We start from the raw sequence: 19624 nt of genomic DNA on the forward strand, positions 1-19624 counted from the left end.
GAGAACCTTGGTCAGGACTAGGGATGTACTCACAAGAGCTGTGAACAGGTCTAGGACTTGAATTTAGGTCCAGCCTTGCCTGTCACTCAGTCTTGCTGAACTGATTTCCTTGTCTGTAAATAGGCGACTGTGTCCATGTCAGTCATGAAGATACTGTCTCTGCTTGCCCCAGCCGGAGGCTGCAAGCTCTGGAAGGCAGGAACAATGTCCCTTCAGGTGGCATGTCTAGGCACCAGGGTAATAGCCCAGCCCTACCCAGAGCTCCGAGAAACTTAATGCAGTGCATTCTAGACCCTTCAGTTTGGATGATCTTTGGGAGGTCAGCTGAGAGTTCCAAGATTGACCCTGACAAGCAGATAACATTTTTTTTAAGACCCTTTGCTTAAGTCCCTGTTTTTTTTTTTCCAGCTTTGCTGTTAGAAGCAGGAGGTATGCAGGAGGCTGCAGGGGTTTGAGGAGCAGCCCCTAGGACCTGTCATTTTTTCTGTGACAGGATCTCTCAGCGAGTAGAGCTGAGCCGGAGCCAGCTGCAGGCCATTGGGGAGAGGGTCTCCTTGGCCCAGGCCAAGATTGAGAAGATCAAGGGCAGCAAGAAGGCCATCAAGGTGGGCTATGTGTCCCTGTGGCTGATAGGCCGTCACAGATATCCCATTCTCTACCATATCCTTGTGCCTCTGAGGTTGCCCACATCCCTGCCGTTAACTGTCCAGCCACACCTCAAGCTTTCCTTCTCAGAATCCCCTCATCCCAAACCTAGGTTTTTTGGAAGTTCTTGGGGCCCCTGAAAAAGTGATGTCAGACTCTCCATGTCCACAGGTGTTCTCCAGTGCCAAGTACCCCGCTCCAGAGCACCTGCAGGAGTACAGCTCCATCTTTACGGGTGCCCAGGACTTTGGCCTGCAGAGACGCCCCCGCCACAGGATCCAGAGCAAGCACCGCCCCCTGGATGAGCGGGCCCTGCAGGTCTGATGGGCACACCCAGTTCACACACTTGCAGGGTGTGACCAGTGGCAAGTGGCAGTACTGGATGTGGGGAAGGAACTAAGGGCCCACCATAGGGTTCGTCCCCCAAGAGGATTCTGACGGGATGGGGTGGAGGTCACTGGTCTGGCCCTGTAACCACCATCCCCCTGTCACATTTCTGCCCCACCCCCAGGAGAAGCTGAAATACTTCCCTGTATGTGTGAACACCAAGTTGGAACCTGAGGATGAGGCTGAGGAGGGGCTCGGGGGTCTTCCCAGCAACATCAACTCCGTCAGCTCCTTGCTGCTCTTCAACACCACTGAGAACCTGTATGGCCAGAAGAGGGGCTACAAAGGGGTGGTGGGAGTCCTGGCTGGCTTAGTGGGGGACCCCAGGGACATCAGACTTAGATGCAGCAGAAGTCTGCAGCCTGCAAGGCCAGGACCAGTTTGCTTTGTCTTGTACGGCCTGGGAATCCACAGTACAAACTAATTGTGGTCCCTGATGAAGTAGGAAAGGTAGGTCAGGGCCATGGGCCTAGAACAGATGATAGATTGCCTGACCTCCACCTCACCTCTCCAGGTACAAAAAGTATGTCTTCCTGGACCCCCTGGCTGGTGCTGTAACAAAGACCCATGTGATGCTGGGGGCAGAGACAGAGGAGAAGCTATTTGATGCCCCTCTGTCCATCAGCAAGAGAGAGCAGCTGGAGCAACAGGTAGACTATTCTTGGGTGGGTGGGGGTATATAGGTGGTTGAGGATGTGGGGCCCTGCTAGGGTTTTCTAGGCAAGGGGTCTATGGAGCCCTTTATCCCACCTGAGCCCCACTGATTGCCCTAAGGTCAAACTGCAGGACCCATGACCCCTGCAGCACCCCAGCTCACATACCCCCACCTAATTCTGCAGGTTCCAGAGAACTACTTCTATGTGCCTGACCTGGGCCAAGTGCCGGAGATCGACGTGCCGTCCTACCTGCCCGACCTGCCAGGCATTGCTGATGACCTCATGTACAACGCTGATCTGGGCCCTGGCATTGCCCCCTCTGCCCCTGGCACCATTCCAGAGCTGCCCGCCTTCCACACAGAGGTGGCAGGGCCTTTCAAGCCAGGTGAGTGAGAACCACGAATGGGAATTGGGCCACTTTCTTCCCCAGCCACCTCACATTTCTCACTTGTTTCAGACCTAGAAGATGGGGTCCTAACAGCACCTCCGCCGCCGCCACCCCCCCCCTCCCCCTCCCCCAGCTCCAGCGGTGCTGGCCAGCGCTCCCCCGCCCCCACCCCCACCGCAGACTGTGCCATCTCCAGGTCAAGGTGCCAAGGATGACAGCAGCATGTCTCCTTCAGGTAGGAGCAGCAGTGGGCATGTGTCACATTTAGAGCCTCAGCACATGAGTAATTCCCAGGGTCCACCTCTGCAGGGTGGCAGCTAAGCTGGGTGGGGATTGGAGAGGGACCGGTGCCTGGACCCAGGACTTCCTGAGCTCAGGCTTCACCAGCTGGGTTCCTCTTCAGGAACAGCCCTCCTCACAGGCAGCTGCTGAGGGCTTCTCTGGACCCCTAGAATTGTGGGCCGGGCAGAGCTGTCCCACAGCCTAGCCCTGCCTGAGCAGCCTTCCTCCCCATCCCCAGCTCCAGTCCAGGGGGCTCCCAAGGAAGTAGTGGACCCCTCCAGTGGCCGGGCCACCCTGCTGGAGTCTATCCGCCAGGCTGGGGGCATCGGCAAGGCCAAGCTCCGCAGCGTCAAGGAGCGCAAGCTGGAGAAGAAGAAACAGAAGGAGCAGGAGCAAGGTGAGGGGACCCTACACCCTCCAGCAGGGCTCTAAGAAAAGGGCCGCCTCTTTAACCACCACCAGACTCCAATAGGGTGCTCCTTGCCACCCAAGTGTCAAAAGGCCTGCCCCCTATTCCCCAGGGTGTTTGCTGTAAACCCTTGGTGGCCACCCTAACATCCTTGCCTCTGGGGGAGAGTTCCTGCTGGGTTCTGGAGCTTGCTTTCCTCTCTAAGCTGGTAGGGGACAGAGCCTCATCCAGCTCAAACGAGAAAATCATCTCTGCCAGTTGTCTGAGGAAACGGCCAGGACCTGAGATACTTTGGAGACAGAGGACTCTTGGGGCTACGGCATAAATATAACACCTGGGCATAAAGCAAGTGTCCTGGATGTCAACAGTCCTGAGCTTGAGTCCTGTCTTTGCCTAACATCTCTGAGCTGGTTTCCTCATCCATATTATGGGGCTGCTTATTCATGCCGTCTCACAGGGTGGCCGTGAGTGTTACTCAAATGTTACCCATTTTCTCATCAGTGCCCTGGTGCTGGATCCAAGAGCTGGTGGTGACATGATGGCTGTGGAGGGCTGGGGTGTGTCAGTCGTGAAGAAAAAGAGGACAAATGTGACTAAACCCTGAGGTTGTCACCCAGGAACAGGTTTCACACTGGTCCCTTCCTCCTCCCTCACTCACGGTTTTCCTGTGCAGTGAGAGCCACAGGCCAAGGCGGGGACCTGATGTCGGATCTCTTTAACAAGCTGGTCATGAGGCGCAAAGGTAGGACAGAGCACTGCTGCTTCCCAAGGCCAGGGATTGGGGTGTGTCATACACATTCTGCCTTTTTCTCCTGTTTTTAAGACTAGGGGCTGGGTTCCCCAAACAACCTCCCCTCACCCTTCACTTTTTCCCTCCCAGGCATCTCTGGGAAAGGACCTGGGGCCGAGGCCAGCGAGGGGCCAGGAGGAGCCTTCGCCCGAATGTCAGACTCCATCCCGCCTCTGCCTCCCCCACAGCAGCCACCTGGAGAGGAGGACGAGGAGGACTGGGAATCCTAGGGGCTCAGCAGCTCCTCCTCCTCACCAAACCCAGGCTGAGGCTCTTGCCCTCACATGGAAACAGCTGGGATGGGCTCCTTGGCCTGCAGGTCTCTCAGCCCCTGCTGCCCTTGGAGGGATGGGGATCACAGAGGGACTACCCAGGTCTGTGCCTGTACCATCCTGAAGGAGCAGGGAGGCTGGCTTCTGAGGGTGGTGGGAGGGAGCCTTCGCTTTCTGCTTGTGCTCCACCTACCTCCTTCACTAGCATGCTCTTCTATTCGCTGAGACTGAGATACAGCAGTACACAGATCAATAAAGAAATATAACAGCATCAACCAACAGTGCACTTTTAATTAAGGAACTACAGCTGTGCAGAATGCAAACATCTCCGAGCCAGGGCCTGTCCTGCTCCCCCTGGTCTCGGGCAATGGGGCAAGGTGTTGAGTGGACCAAGCCCCCTTTCTCTGGGGCCAGGGAAGGGAGGTGTAGTCAACAGGGCAGCTGCTGCAGATGGAGGGAGGGATATTTTCACACACAAATAAGTCTCAGGGTAAAAATAGTCCTGCTGAGAGCCTAATGGCCCTTGGTGTAATTGCTGATGCCAGGGGAAGAGGTATCTTGGAGTTTGCTCAAGTGGCTGAGAGGGAGAGGGGCCCCACTGACTGGAGGGACCTGGAAGCAGCCCAGGAGGTAGCATGCTGTGGAGGGCTGTGGGACAGGTTAGGGGCCAGCAGGCGGGGAGCACCGCACAGGGCTCTGCTCCCACTTCCAAATGACTTCAGTGCCCGACTTGTCCTAGATGGTGCTTAATCCCCAGGTGGCAGTGGGTCAAAGTAACCAGAAGCCAGAGGGCAGAAGAGCCCAGGACACCAGGGGCTGGAAATGGGGAATATTCTTAATTTTGAGGGAAAAGTAAAGGTTTAGAACACTAATTTTAGCTAAAAGGGGAGAGAAAAGGGAGAGGCAGGAGAGGCCTGCTTCATCTTGCCTCTGAGAAAGTGGGTGCTGAGAAACGAGCACGGGCAGATGCTGAAGTGGAAGGTGTAGCTTCCACAGCTGCCCATGGAAGCTGGCCTGGGGGAGAGGGGGTGCTCAACTGGGTATAGTGAACAGGAAGAAAGATCCAATTTCAGGGAGGGGAACTGCCCTGAGATGGGCTCAAGGATGGCCAGGAGCCACTGCTTGTTCAGGATCGACCTAATTTTCGCCTACTGGCTTCTGCACCTGTTCCTGGATCCTGCAACCAGGGATTCCAGAAGGGGCTGGTCTGCACTCCAGGTGGGTGTGGCCATCCCTCAGGAAAGGCCAGACTTCTCGTGATGAAACTGGGGAGAGAGGGAAAGACAGTGAAACACTAGGTGGGAATCTTGGTGGGAGTGTTCTCAGGAAGGAAAAGGCAGGACTGACCTTCCGCAAAGCAGCAAAGGCAGGGCCAAAGGTGGCTTTGACCTCCACACGGTCTCGGATCCAGGCTGGCAGCTTTGCCAGGATAGGTGGGCGGGTGTACCGCTGGTCCAGGAGCACTATGCTGGCAAAATCCTTCTGGTGCCTGATGGCCCTCCCTGGATGGGACAGGTTGCGGCTCTGGTTAAACCTACCTACCCAACAGTACGTTCTGTCCCTTTCCCCTCCTCAGACCTCAGACTAGAGAGATGGTAAGTAAAATCCCATCCTGCCACCTCACTCTTCATCCATCCCTCCCCAACTCTTCATCCAGGGCCAGTCCCCGGCTTACCTATTGATTGGTTGACAGCCTTCATACAAAGATTCTCCACCAAAGCCTTTCCTGGGGGGGCCTGACCTGGGGTTCGGGGCTGGGAAGCGCAAAGGAGATGACCTATCAGAACTGTTTCTTGTCCCCTGCCTAGTGTTCTAAGAAAAGGACACTGCCAGGCTCTGAGCAAGACCAGTCAGCTTCACGGGCACAATGCCACAGCTGATATAATGATGTTATGAGAAGCTCAAGAGGGTATGGAGGATGCTGCCATTCCTCCAGAGCACACAGCAGGGGCAGTGGGGGAAGTGACATCATATCTTAGCTCGAGAGGCTACAGAGCTCCCCGCCCACCCCCACCCCTCATCCTCCAGACCCTGAAGGTACGTACAAGGGTCTGGTCCAGGTAGGCCATTTTCTCTTGGAGCTCTGGAGACTTGATGTTGGGGTAGGGCAGGCCCACCATAACCACACACCTGAGTGGAGGCACACAGGAACCAAAGGCACCTGGGGTTCACAAGGCCCAGGACGCAGGGCCGGGTCCTCACCCACATGACAGCTGCTGAGCCTACCACTCCAGTTCTCAAGCTGTGCTCAGTGGCTCTCCCTCTCCCTCCCCTCCCTATACCACCTGAAAAGGGGTTTTTCAGCTAAGAGATCCAATCTAGGCCAGGGAATTGAGTTCTGATAAAGTTACATCTGCCTAATTTTCCACCTGGCCTCAAAGGGCCACACCCAAAGCTGCGGAATCACTTCCCCATGCAGCTGACTGCGCAGTCAGCCCAGGTGCAGACTTAGATGGCAGCAGATTGCAGGGGGAGGGAGGGCTGCTTGGAGCGAGGGGTAGGTGGGCATCAGAGTCCTGGTAGATGGGAAGCCCACTACTTACCGCCCGAGGTCATCAGAGAAGTTGATGCCTTCACTCATCTTTCCTCCGACCACCGAGAGCAACAGGGCCCCCGTCACCATGCCTCCTACCTGGCCACGGCACTGCAGGAACAGCCCAAAGCTGGGACGCCATTCAAAGGTTTTCAGCCGCCAACCCCACAGGTCTGGACCCAAGGCCTGGGTTCCAGCTCTCACCTGAATGCACCTGGAATACTCTGTCAGCACCTGTTCCACCTGGTTTGCTCGCTTGGGTTCCTGAAATATCTGAAAATAAACAGTCATCTCCTAGAACAGGGTTTCAGGGTGCCTGGGTCACAGATCTGCTCCAGACCTTGTTTTCAGCCTGGGCTCTGGGGACTCCTTTGGGCAGTGACCAGGGATTAGAAGTGGTGGGAGACACCCTCATATGGGAGGCCCGACCATCCAGTTTGATGTGCAGGAGAAATCCCATGGGAATTCTGGGTCACCGTCCCCAGAGTGGGAGGTCCAGCTGAGGGATCACTCACCTTTTTCCTGACAGCCAGGCGGGCCAGCAGGCCACTCTTATCCCAGTGGGCATGGACCTGGCGTAGGTACTCATAGGAGGGGAAGAAACAGATCACCCCTCCAGGCACCACGTTGCACAAGTTACAGAGGATGCGACCTGTCTCATCCATCTAAGAGAGGAAGACAAGGGGCTCTCCATGGGGCCACTCCTGAAGCCACACCCAAAGAGGCTCCTAACCTTAGGGCTCAGAACCAAGTACAGAGACTCACAGGTGAGTGCGGTCAGGGAGGCCTATGGCCAGGTGGCGCCCCCTGCCTGGGAATCACAAATTGGAATGTGCCACCCTCCCTCCAAACACACTCAACTGCTGCTCCTGGTGACTGGCAGCGCCTGACACACCTCAGTCCTAGCACACGGAGCTACACCGGTTATTGGTATGTGCCAAGTCCTCCCTCCCCAACTCCCAACGTCCTGTGCGCAACTGGAGAGTAGGCACCATCTATGTAAAATCGGGCACTGGAAACCCCAGGCATGCCACTAGAGAAGTGCCCCCAGCACTGGCATCCCTGCTGGCAGGGCTCGATATAACCCAATGGCAAAAGGAAATGGTTTCTCATGAGCTTCATCCTAAAGAGATGGCTGGAGGTGTCAAGAAAACTATTTTTAAAAATCCTCACCCAAGGACATACCTTTCATTGATTTTAGGAAAGTGGGGAGGGAGAGAGAAACATCGATTGGTTGTCTCCCATACATGCCCCCACCAGATATTGAACCCCCAATCTGGGTATGTGCCCTGACTGGGATTCGAACCTAAGACCCTTTGGCACACAGGTCGACGCTCCAACCGAGCCACACCGGCCAGGACAAGAAAAGTTATTTAGCAGCCTCAGAGGTGAGGGGTGCGGGGAAACTCAGACCTTCCTGATAAACACCTAGACACTATTCATCCTGTGCCACTATTCATCCTGTACCACTGTGATGAAGACCAGTACTAAGTTGCACAATGCTTGAACACTCGGGATTGGCCAGAGTGTCCCCACCCCAGAAGTCTCTCTCCTGCCCGAGCAAAGGCCAAGGTGAGGCAGGATGGCTGGTACTAACCATCTGAGGCAGCTCTCTTTTCAGGTATGTGAATTCCAGCTGCTGGTTGGAGGGCCCACTGCAGAGGACAAGGGGCAGGATGTTGTCTGGAGGGATCACATGACCTGGGGAGACCCAGAGAGAGGCTGAGAACTGGGTGCAAGGTTGAGTCCAGAAAGAGCACTGCTCAACCCTTGCCTTCCAGACTAGGAGTAGCTATTTATATCACTTACCCACCCTCCTGTTTCCACACTAAAGCAGCAATGCTCAGAACTCTCCCAGGTGGACAGAGGGGGCACAGAGCACGAGAGCACGGAGATGGCGAGCTCAGAGAGAGCTGGCAAAGGATGAGAAGCCCATCCCGTGTTTCCTCAACCCCTTAGGCCTGCTAACAGAATATGGTTCAACTATGACAACACAGGGTTATAAGTGACTATGTGGCCCATTCCACCCTGGACATGGATCCTCACCACAGGAAAACTCCACCAGTCGCTCGGCTTCCACCCCAGCACATGCCAGCAGCTGCTCCCGAAAGTCAGAAACCTGAAGACCACAACGTCAAGGCTCTGTGACCTCCCTGAGGTCCAGGGACAGGACCTCAGGTCTGAGCAGGCAGGGGCCTTAACAGAGAGGGGAAGAGAGAATCGCTTGGAAAGACAGAAGTCTAGGTGAGGAGGCAGCAAGTACATAAGAACAGAGAAGAGGTAAAAAGAAAAGCTGATAACAAATTAGCAAAAAGGATAAAACAATTATATGGTGTCCAGTGTTGGCAGTCCCATTTAACTACTTGTGGGAATAGCAAAGGAAATTTGGCACAGTGGCTCTCAGCCCTGCATATGCAACAAAATCACCAGTGGGAATTTAAAAATATATATCCACATGGCCAGTGCCCAGCCCAAACTATTGAATAAGAATCTCTAGCGCAAGGACTATGCTTTGTATAGTCCATCCAAGTTTTTTACCTATCAAATTGGCAAAAAACCAAAAGTTTGACCACTCTGGAGAAACAGGCACACATATACACTGCAGGTGGGATACAGCATAGTACCACCGCAGCCAGCGGGGAATGTGACAATATTTAATGAGTCAGATATATTTAGATTTTCTAACCTAGCAATCCCATATCTAGGAGTCTCCCCTGAAGATACAGCTCAACAAACCAATTAACACATGCACGGGATATTTCTTGTGAAGTTGTTTGTGAGGTCTAGACTGCCTTCCCAGAGGGACTGGCCAACTGCGCTATGCTGCATCCACCCAAAAGAAACCTGCACAGCCAACGAAAGGAACACAGACCGTGCCTGTGTGCTGATATGGAGTGATCGCCAGAGCATACTGGTGAACAGAAACTGAGCATGCCATCTTTGATGTAAGAAAAAAAGGAAAGGAAAAAAGAGTAAGTACATACATCTGCTTATTTTGGGGAAAAAAAAAAATTGACAAGAAACAGTAGAAGGATAGACCAGCTAATAAAACATGCTCACCTACGGGATGGGGAACAGGTTGGGAAGGGATGAAGTGAGACTTTCTGATCTTTGTATAGTTTCAATTTTTGAACCACACAGAGGTTTTACATATTTTGAAAACAGAACTAAGTCAACAAAAAGGCAAACTCTCAAACTGAAACAAAAAAAGCCTAATTACCTATCAAATTCACAACATACGCTCACAGAAGAGCCTGATAGCAATGGCTTCATGTCCTCAGTGACCACATATCCTGGCAGGATATACTCAAAGGCAAAAAACAAATGCAAAGAAATAAAACTTTGACCAATACTTTATTGTTAGGATATTGGTATTATATTTTTGGCACTATTTTAAGTATATTGTGTGAGAGGGCAAATAAGTAATTATGTTAATACTAGAGGCCCAGTGCACGAAATTCATGCACTGGGTGGGGTGTGTGGAGATGTCCCTCAGCCTGGCCTGCTCCCTCTCACAGTCTGGGAGCCCTCAGGGGATGTCCGACTGACAGCTTAAGCCTGTTCCCGCCAGTCAGACATCCTTAGTGCTGCCGTAGAAGTGGGAGAGGCTCCCGCCACCGCCCCTGCACTCGCCAGCCATGAGCCCGGCTTCTAACTAAGCGGTGCTCCCCTTGTGGGAGCATACTGACCACCAGGGGGTAACTCCTGCGTTAAACATCTGCCTCCTGGTGGTCAGTGCACGTCTTAGTTCCGCTGTTCGGTCAATCTGCATATTAGCCTTTTATTATCTACTAGAGGCCCAGTGCATGAAAACTCATGCACTGGGTAGGGTCCCTCAGCCCGGCCTGCCCCCTCTCACAGTCTGGGAACCCTTAGGGGATGTCCTACTGACGGCTGAGGCATGCCTAAGCTGCAGTCTGGCCTCTCTCTGCAGGAGGCAACTGGGCTGATCAGGGGAAGGCACCGCCCCCATCACCCCACTGCTGCTGCTACTGCTGGCCACTGCAGCTGCCCAGCAGCCGTCAGCCTTTGCAGCTGCTGTGGCTTTGTCCAGAAGGATGTCCGGAAGACATCCCATCTATCCGGTATAATTAGCGTATTACCCTTTTATTAGTATAGACTAGAGTCCCGGTGCACGAAATTTGTGCACGGGGGTGTGTGTCCCGCAGCCCAGCCTGCACCCTCTCCAATCTGGGACCCCTCGAGAAATGTCCGACTGCCCGTTTAACGGGTAGTCGGACATCCCTCTCACAATCCAGGACTGCTGGCTCCCAACTGCTTGCCTGCCTGCCTTCCTGATTGCCCCTAACCGCTTCTGCCTGCCAGCCTGATCACCCCCTAACCACTCCCCTGCCAGCCTGATTGATGCCTAACTGCTTCTCAGCCAGCCCGATTGCCCCTAACTGCCCTCCCCTGCAGGCCTGGTCACCCCTAACTGCCCTCCCCTGAAGGCCTGGTCACCCCTGCCATCCCCTGCAGGCCTGGTCACCCCTAACTGCCCTCCCCTGCAGGCCTGGTCACCCCTAACTGCCCTCCCCTGCAGGCCTGGTCCCCCCCAACTGCCCTCCCCTGCAGGCCTGGTCACCCCTAACTGCCCTCCCCTGCAGGCCTGGTCACCTCTAACTGCCCTCCCCTGCAGGCCTGGTCACCCCTAACTGCCCTCCCCTGCAGGCCTGGTCACCCCTAACTGCCCTCCCCTGAAGGCCTGGTCATCCCTGCCATCCCCTGAAGGCCTGGTCACCCCTGCCATCCCCTGCAGGCCTGGTCACCCCTAACTGCCCTCCCCTGCAGGCCTGGTCCCCCCCAACTGCTCTCCCCTGTAGACCTGGGTCCCCCCCCCCCAAACTGCCCTTCTCTGCAGGCCCGGTCGCCCCCAACTTCCCTCCTCTGCCAGCCTGGTCCCTCCTAACTGCCCTCCCTTGCTGGCCATCTTGTGTGTTGGAGTGACAGTCAATTTGCATATTACTCTTTTATTAGATAGGATAGAGGCCTGGTGCACGGGTGGGGGCCAGCTGGTTTGCCCTGAAGGGTGTCCCGGATCAGGGTGGGGGTTCCCTTGGGGCGTGGGCGGCCTGGGTGAGGGGCCTGTGGTGGTTTGCAGGCCGGCCATGCCCCCCGGTGACCCAAGCAGAGGCCCTGGTATCTGGGACTTATTTATCTTGTATAATTGAAACTTGGTAGCCTTGAGTGGAGGCCAGGGCCGGCCGAAAGCTTGGCTTCCTCCATTGCCAGGGGCAACCCAAGCCTCCTGCTCTCTCCAGCTCTGTGGCTGCTGCCATTTTTGTTGGGATTTATTTATCTTCTATAATTGAAACTTCGTACCCTTGAGCAGAGGCCAGGGCCGGCCAGAGCGGGCGGGAAGCTTGGCTTCCTCCATTGACGGGGAAACCCAAGCCTCCTGCTCAATCCGTGGCCGCAGCCATCTTGGTTGGGTTAATTTGCATACTTGCTCCTGATTGGCTGGTGGGCGTGGCAGAGTTATGGTCAATTTGCATGTTCCTCTTTTATTAGTGTAGATACTAGAGGCCTGATGCATGAAATTCGTGCAAGGGGCTTAGCCCTTGCAGCCGTGGCGGCTTGCCTTGGCCCTTGCAGCGCTGGCTTTGTCTCGAAAGTCTGGAAGGACGTCTGGAAGGTCGTTTGGCTGTCTGGTTTAATTAGCATATTATGCTTTTATTATCTATACCAATAAAAGGGTAATATGCTAATTAGGGCTGATGTCTTCCGGACGTCCATCCGGACAAAGCCATAGCAGCTGCGAGGCCCGGGGCTCAGGCAGCCATGGGCTCAGGCAGCCTTGAGCCCCGGCAGCTGCGAGGCCCAGGGTTCAGGCCTCGCAGCTGCCGTGGCCGGCAGTGGCAGCAGCAGTGGGGTGATGGGATTGGTACCTTACCCTGATCAGCTCAGGTGCCTTCCACAGAGGGAGGCCAGACTGTGGCTTAGGCCGCTCCCCTAAGCCATCAGTAGGACATCCCTTGAGGGCTCCTGGACTGTGAGAAGGGGAAGGCCGGGCAGAGGGACCGCCCCCCTTCCAGTGCACGAATTTTCGTGCACTGGGCCTCTAGTAGATATATAAAAAGCCAGCGACTGGAACGCCATAACAACCGGAAGACTGGTCACTATGATGACCACTGTGGCCAGCAAACTGGCCAGATTGGGGGAGTGGGGGTGGGGCTGCAGCCAACCTCCCTCGGCCCCTCCCCCAGCCGGCCCCGCCCCTGATTGGCCTCTCCCACCCCAATCAGGGGTGGGGCGGCTGGCCAACACCCGCACGGCCCTTCTCCCAGCCAGCCCTGCCTGCAATTGCCCGCCCCACCCCATCGGCCCACAGCTCCTCCCCCTGGTTGGCCCTGTCCCCGATAGGCCCCCACCACCCCATTAGCCCGCAGCCCCTCCCCCTGGCCAGCCCTGCCCCTGACTGCACCCTACACCCCAATAGGGGCGGGCCGGCTGGCCAACCTCCTGCAGCCCCTCCCCCTGGCCAGCCCTGTCCCTGATCAACCCCCCCCCACTCCAATCAGGGGCAGGGCCAGACAGCCAACCACCCATGGCCCCTCCCCCAGGCCACTGGTCCCCGATCGGTCCCCATACCCCATTCGGGGGCAGGGCCGGCTGGCCCACAGCCCATAGCCCCTCCCCACGACTGGCCCTACCCCCAATCAGCCCCCACCACCCCGATCAGCCTGTGGCCCCTTCCCCCAGCCAGCTCCACCCCGATCGTCCCCCCCCCACACCAATAGGGGGTGGGGCTGGCTGGCCAACTTCCCATGGCCCCTCCCCCGGCCGTTGACCCCCAATTGCCCCCCCACCACTATTGGGAGTGGGGCCTGCTAGCCAATTGCCTGCAGCCTCTCCCCGCAGCTGGCCGGGCCCTGATCGGGGCGGGCCCGCCAGACCCAACCCGTGCACCAATTCGTGCACTGGGCCTCTAGTATAGGATAAAAAAACAAGTTTAGCTTGAGAAATGAGATACAGCATAAGGTCAAATAAATTGATTAATTTTTGAATCAGAAATATCAATATGGTCTCATGATGTCTGAAAACATTATTTCCCAGGTTGGTACTGAAAAGACCCACAAACAGTAATCATCCAGGAACATTGCACGCACATAGCACCCAGATCTTGGTTTCTAAGTACCCATCCCCAGCAAAAGAAACTAGGGTGCCTTGGAGAAAGGAATGATTCCAGATCTGGAGCAAAGAAAGCACCAGGTGGTCTAGGGTGTTTTGTTGTGCCAGGAAGCAAGAAAGCACCCCAAGACTAAGGAGGCCACATCACAAGGACCAGCAGCAGCAGGGAGGTTCCCACAGGCCACAATGGATTTGAGCATTGAGCCATAATGACAACCAATTATTTTAATACACAAATGAAAAAAAATACAGGTCTAGACACATGAAAGAATGGAAAACAGTAAAGCTACAGGGGCGCTCTGACAGGCAGCTGAGGTTGGGAACAGACCCCTTGAGGATGCTGAGTAGCTTTTCATGTAGGAAGTCCTGTTCTAGGACAGCGGTTGCCAACCTTTCGGATCTCACGGACCACCAGTTAGCGACCGCTGTTCTAGGACGTCTCCTATGCAGGGACTGGTTACATTTGCCACTCTATTGTTTAAACTCTGTTGTTTTCTAGAGAAAAACTAGAAATCACCTAAATACCTAAAAAAAGTGGTTATATAAAATATAATACATTCATGTTATAGCTAAAGTATGGCGGAATAAATGCTTATTTACTGACAAGAAAAATGTGGATGACGTTTTGTTGCTGAGTGAGAAAAAGCAAATTATAATAACCGCATTTACAGATAATGCCATATTTTTGTTTTAAAAACATCTACTCTAATAAAAGAGAAAGATGCAAATTGACCATACCTCTGCAACGCCCACCAGCCAATCAGGAATATGCAAATTAACCCAACAAAGATGGAGGGTTAATTTGCATACACAGGCGCTGAGTGGCAGGGGGGCAGGACGCTTGTGTCATCACCATGGCGACGACGCAGGCATTTCTCACTGCCCCAGCCACTCCGGGTGTCTGGGCAGTATGGGAAGGCGGAAAGGCGGCTCTGGGTGGAGCAAAGGCGGAAAGGCGGCTCCGGGCCAGAGCAAAGGCGGTGCCGGCAGCCAGGGGAAGGAAGGACCATTCTTGCACGAATCTTTGTGCATCGGCCTCTAGTGTATGTATATTTGTAGAAATTATGCATACAACTATAATGATATGCACCAAATGAATCTTTTGCTAGTGAAATTATGACCCTTCTTCCTGTTTTTGCTTATCTGTGATTTCTACAATGAAAATATAATACTTTTCTAAAAATACATTTAAATTTATAAAAGAGAGAAGGTCATATCTATGGTGGGTACAGGAAGGGAGTGGCACTAAGGCACTAAGTGTGAGGAAGAAACTCCAACAGGACTTTCTCTGGAGAAGTGTGATCCCACCACTTCAGACACACAGGAGCAGTGACAAGGCCCCATCCCCAAGCCTACAAGGCCCAGCAGTGAGACAGTACAGCAGTGCCACCTGGTGGACATCGTTTGGCCTGCTCAAGCCAAGCCCTTTCTGGTTTGGGAACCCAAGGGATGAGGTGAAGAGGCCTGACTGTGCACCATTCCTGTCACTGTCCCATCCATACCCGGGCACAGAAGTCTGGATCCAGTGTCCTTACCGGCTGCATGGTGCCCCCCGCAATGATGACTGCCCGGCATTCCTTCACCACCTGGGCAAAAGGCACTGCTGGATTCAGTAGCAAGAATTTCAGGCTGCTCTGACTGAGGCTGCCTGATAAAAAGACAAAGAAAAGATCTACATGGGAAGGGGGCAGGTACAGCCCAACAAACACTTCCATCCTCTGAGGCAAAGGAGACCTCCAGCTGGGTCCATGTAGGAGGCACGAGAGATAATCACTTTCTCTTTAAATCAAATCCCACTTAATCTGCAGGACAACCATGAGGCAGAGTACTATTAGCTCCCTTTTCACATGAGGAAAATGAGGCTCAGAGACAAAGAAACTGGTCCAAGACACACAGCTTGTAGATGATGGAACCAAGGCTCAAGCTAAAGCCCATGTTACCTTAACCACTAGGCTACATGGCTCCTTTCACATCCTTGCCTGAGACAACTGACCATCCCACACACCTGCTTCCCTCCTCACTATCCCCACTGCCTGCCCAGGTCACAGGAGGCTGGCATCACCATGTTTCTTTGTCCTGACCCCCAGAGGTGCTGGGATGGAAGTAAAGGCCCCTTTCATGCTCTGGTCTCCAGCTCCAGGCTGGCTTCCCCTTGGATTACCTTGGCGGCTCAGCATGACCCTGCCGTCCTGGTTGGCAGTGGTGAGAGCTTCAAGGAAGCCTTCGATGTGCATCAGCGGGGAAGCAGGCCGAGGCACCCTGGCCTCCCCCTCTTCCACAGGGGCTGTGGGAGCTGCACAGAGTGGAAGGGAGAGAGTCTGGGATCACAGGCGAGAGCAGAGAGCCTCCTTGCAGTTGGACTAATGGGTTCTCTGGGGAGAGTCCACGTGTGAGGAACAATCCTGCCCAGGGCCTGCAGCCCAGCCCCACCTCCTGACTCACTCTCAGTCACCCCGGGCTGTAGGCTCTGTAGGAAGCGCTGGAACCCCGCCAGTCTGGGCTGCTCCCTGGGGGGTGCGAGGACTGCCCCATATCTTTCTGTGAAGCCAAAGAGCTGAGCAGGAATAAGAGCAACAGAGACAAACGAGGGCAGCAGTGAGGGAGGCCAGGGTGGACAAGAGGCTTCCATCTCTCATCTGCATCTCAACCAGCACCCACCCTCCCGCCACCCCAACACCGGGCATCTTGGCAGCCCCTCCCCAACCCGGCAAGGATGCTCCCCAGTGAGGACAATAGAAATGAGGGTGCCTCTGAGTTTCCACAGGGCAGGAGAGAGAGGCTCTGTGAGGGCAGCAAGCAGGGGTGCAGCTGGACCCCACCCAGGCCCCAGGGAAGGGCAGCCGTACCTTTCTGCTGACCATGCTCTTTTCACAGTAGCGCCGCACCTGCAAGACCAAAACCGCTGTAGGCACATGGACAACTTAATCAGGCTGGAAACAAAAACAGATAACCACTCTCCCAAACTCCGAGAGCGCGAGTCACCACCACCACCCGGGGAGCCCAAAGCCTCCTGAGGCCGACCATGTCACCCTCCTTTCTGAGGTCACTCCGCCCCCAACATCCCCACACCACACAGGGCTCTCCCGTGAGAGGGCCCCTGCCAGGCCTCAGGCACGGCCTTCACAAGTCTGCATGGCTCCACCCCTCCTAAAGGTGCTGTGTGATGGCTGTGTCCCTTTGCTTTCCTTCACCATGACGGCACCTAAGCTAGATCTTGAAGGATTAAGAGTTAGTCTTAAAAAAAATCCTATGAGCAAAAACACAAAGGAGGTAAAGCCTGGGACTTGTTCAAGGGACACCTGGAGTGCAGTTAGGTTGGCATGTAGGCTGGAATGCAAGACGATGACTTTGGAGCCTTTAAAGAATTCTCAAAAGAATGGTATCTTTCAATTAAGATTCACTAGACTATAGTTTGTAAAAGTTATTAGAAAGGAGACAGAATGAAATCAAGAAGACCAGAAAGAAGGCAAAGGAAAAGACTGCACTGTGGAAATGAAAAGGTGGGGTAAATGCAACAGCTATTCCAGGCTCTGGGGCACAATGGGAGAAAGGACTCTAAGATGACAGGATTGCCAGCCTGTCTGCAGGGGGTAATGGCAGTCACCATGACCAATCCAGGTAAGTCAGGGCAGCTGGTTTGAAAAGGAAAGGCACAATGAAAGAAAGCAGGGTCCTGAGTCCGTGCGGCTGGGCTCGCACATTGGCTTGGCATGGACCATTTATGTGTGGCTTGTGTGTGGCATCCTCCTATCGTGACCTCATTGAGCCTCAGCTTCCTTTGCTCTAGAATGGTGACGGCACACCCTACTCTACAGTCACAGAACCTGGCCCACTGCCTCAAACACAGTAATTGCTCCGTTATTGTTAGTAAACTAGAATCGTAAGGTTGTGAGTCTGGTAGCAGTGGCTGTACTGGCCCTGGGGAGAGCACCAATATGTAGGCCTGGAGCAAGCAAAAATGTGAGGCTGCAATAAATCACAGCTGGAGTGGGAAAACGAGAGAAAGGTCAAGCAGAGTGGCCCAGCTGTGACCTTACTCACCGCAGCCCAACAGCAGGATCACACTCACAAAATTAACTTCCAGCTCTACCCAGCAGCCCAGGGGAAAGACCGTGCCCCAAGAAAGATGGAGTAAAGCGGAGGGCCAGGGCATCTCTAGTTGTGCTTATTAAGTACAAAGAAAGGCACCTTTTCCCCCTAATCTCTCTGACCCTTCAATACTAGGTGCTGGATTATGTTTTGTTACTGACATTACTTTTTTTCTTTTCAGGGTTAATGGCATGTCTGTGCTATAGATCCTCAGCCCTCTGGACTGATTGAGGACAGAAGGAATTTCCTTTTTATTCCTTCCACAGTGTTAACACAGTGTTCTGCCACAGGTGGGTGTAAGGATAAGATTTGATGAGCTAACATGAACCAGTAAAACCTCTACCTTGAACAAGTTGATGTTGTCGATCTGGCTCTGAAAGAGAAAGTCATTGATGGTCTTCAGCTCTGTCCCTAAGGGTAAACAAATGAGCCTGGGGTCCTGCTCTGAAGACACGGTGTTGGGGTCCCAGAGGGAAGCTCAGAACTGGCTCAGACCAGCCCTGGGCCCATGAGGACCACCCTCTTACCTGTCTGTGAGAGGCTCTGTGTATTGGGATTTTGCTTAATGTTCCCTAAAAGAGAATTCAAACAGGTCAAGATTGTGGTCCTCTGGCCCCATCCTCTCACACTCCACAGTGTACTAGTCAAATAAGAACATTTGTCTGTGAACCGGCTTTTTGCTATTTTTAACACCCATAGACCCCCCCCCCCCCCCCCCACTGAGGACAGATGTTCCAGAAAGCCTCAAAGTCTGACCCACAAGTGATATGGAGCCCAAAGCCTGGTGATTCTTTTCACAGGGAGACAGGGACAGAGTAGCCACCCCAGTTTAGGCAGGTGCCAACAGGACATGCCCAGCTGCTCAATGACAGAGGCAAGGCAGAGATGGAAGCCAAGAGCACCAACATGAGACAAAATCCCCTCAGAACAACCACGCTGGCGTCCTAGACTTCCGCTTCCATGAAAGCATTCAAAAGGATCCCCGGGGAAGGAAAGGGCTGCTGCACAGAATGCTGGAAAGGTGCATGGGACCTGGAGCCAGTGGGTTCTAGTTCCTCTCCATGGGCTCAGCAACCAGAGGCTCTAGCTTCATTCACTCGTGTCACTGAGGGTCAACACACCCATGCTGCCGTCCTCACAGGAGCACTCAAGCTGCTATCATATTATGTAAAATGTCATTCACTTGTATTGTAGTGCTATTACTACCTCAGAACAGTGAAATAAACCAGGGTCCTAAAAAAGATCTACTAGTAAGTTAGACGTCCTGACAGCGTCCAGGGAGCCGAGTCCAACCAGAGGAGCAGGATGGAATTAGGGCGGGGCAGGGCTCCTTACCACCCAGCACAGTCACAAACTTCTCCAACAGGTACAGGATCTGTTTGATGTACATCAGGTTCTTGGCCTTCAAACGCTTCCTGAGGACAAACCAACAGACAGCAAGTGGGTTACTCCAACAGCACCTTCCCTTCTAAGTGCCCCAAGCTGAGGCCTTTCTGGCTGGTGTCCTTCTAACTGGGTCACAAGCTACAAATACCCAGAAAAATAGGCTGGCTGTGGCCCATGGCCTTCAGAGCCAGGTGCTGTGTCCTGAGCACCCCTGGCCTATGTGGGTGCACACACACAGGAGACAGCAGCACGCTAGGCCACCCCGCAGAGATGCCAACCTAAGTGCCTCCTCTCAGAGGCTGGCTTAGGGGTGCTGAGGCTGAGCGGGATTTTCCCTTCCCCTCTGGAGGTGGTGTCTCACCTGTATCGTTCCATGTACTGGAGCAACTGGGAATGTGCCTGGCAGAGCTGAGGAGAGAAGAAATGGGCATGAAGGCAAACTAAGGTCTGGGCAAGTGGCATAGGGCTGTGTCAACTGTCTAGAGATTGTGGCTAGAAAATGCCAGCCCAGGACACATAGGAGGCAATCAAGGTGAGGAGAGAGGGGCTGGTTACAGACTAAAGGTGTGGGTTTTAAAGGCCTGTGGGCTGGTGGGACCTGAGAGAGAGGGAAAGAAGGCAGGTTCTGCTGCAGTGGCCACTCTGTGCCAGGGAAA

At 54.1% G+C, this 19624-nt stretch overlaps 2 protein-coding genes across 5 annotated transcripts in view; one reads left to right on the forward strand and one right to left on the reverse strand.

Moving 5' to 3' along the window:
- WASHC1 (WASH complex subunit 1) overlaps positions 1-4104 on the forward strand; it is a 24296-nt gene extending 20192 nt beyond the window's left edge. The window contains 10 exon segments of the mRNA XM_080659907.1: positions 494-605; positions 817-963; positions 1157-1293; positions 1547-1682; positions 1872-2073; positions 2146-2185; positions 2187-2311; positions 2597-2755; positions 3441-3509; positions 3648-4104. Of these exon segments, the coding sequence (XP_080516033.1) occupies positions 494-605; positions 817-963; positions 1157-1293; positions 1547-1682; positions 1872-2073; positions 2146-2185; positions 2187-2311; positions 2597-2755; positions 3441-3509; positions 3648-3787 (1267 nt within the window). The 3' untranslated portion in view covers positions 3788-4104.
- Positions 4092-19624, reverse strand: part of DDX11 (DEAD/H-box helicase 11) — a 32882-nt gene continuing 17349 nt past the window's right edge. Inside the window, exons 12-28 of one of the 4 annotated variants that reach the window (XM_080659904.1) lie at positions 19330-19376; positions 18918-18997; positions 18110-18154; positions 17926-17993; positions 16340-16378; positions 15936-16047; positions 15655-15786; positions 15029-15141; positions 8409-8481; positions 7960-8063; positions 6878-7027; positions 6567-6635; positions 6373-6473; positions 5875-5959; positions 5505-5583; positions 5177-5331; positions 4092-5094 (exon numbers count right to left, since the gene is read on the reverse strand). In XM_080659904.1, the coding sequence (XP_080516030.1) occupies positions 5065-5094; positions 5177-5331; positions 5505-5583; positions 5875-5959; positions 6373-6473; positions 6567-6635; positions 6878-7027; positions 7960-8063; positions 8409-8481; positions 15029-15141; positions 15655-15786; positions 15936-16047; positions 16340-16378; positions 17926-17993; positions 18110-18154; positions 18918-18997; positions 19330-19376 (1482 nt within the window). In that variant the 3' untranslated portion in view covers positions 4092-5064. Of the gene's footprint in view, positions 5095-5176; positions 5332-5504; positions 5584-5874; positions 5960-6372; positions 6636-6877; positions 7028-7959; positions 8064-8408; positions 8482-15028; positions 15142-15654; positions 15787-15935; positions 16048-16339; positions 16379-17925; positions 17994-18109; positions 18155-18917; positions 18998-19329; positions 19377-19624 lie in introns of all 4 variants that reach the window. The other 3 variants (XM_080659903.1, XM_080659906.1, XM_080659905.1) reach the window with 3 other exon arrangements.

This window comes from Plecotus auritus, assembly GCF_963455305.1.
Source record: "Plecotus auritus genome assembly, chromosome: 3".
NCBI lineage: Eukaryota > Metazoa > Chordata > Mammalia > Chiroptera > Vespertilionidae > Plecotus > Plecotus auritus.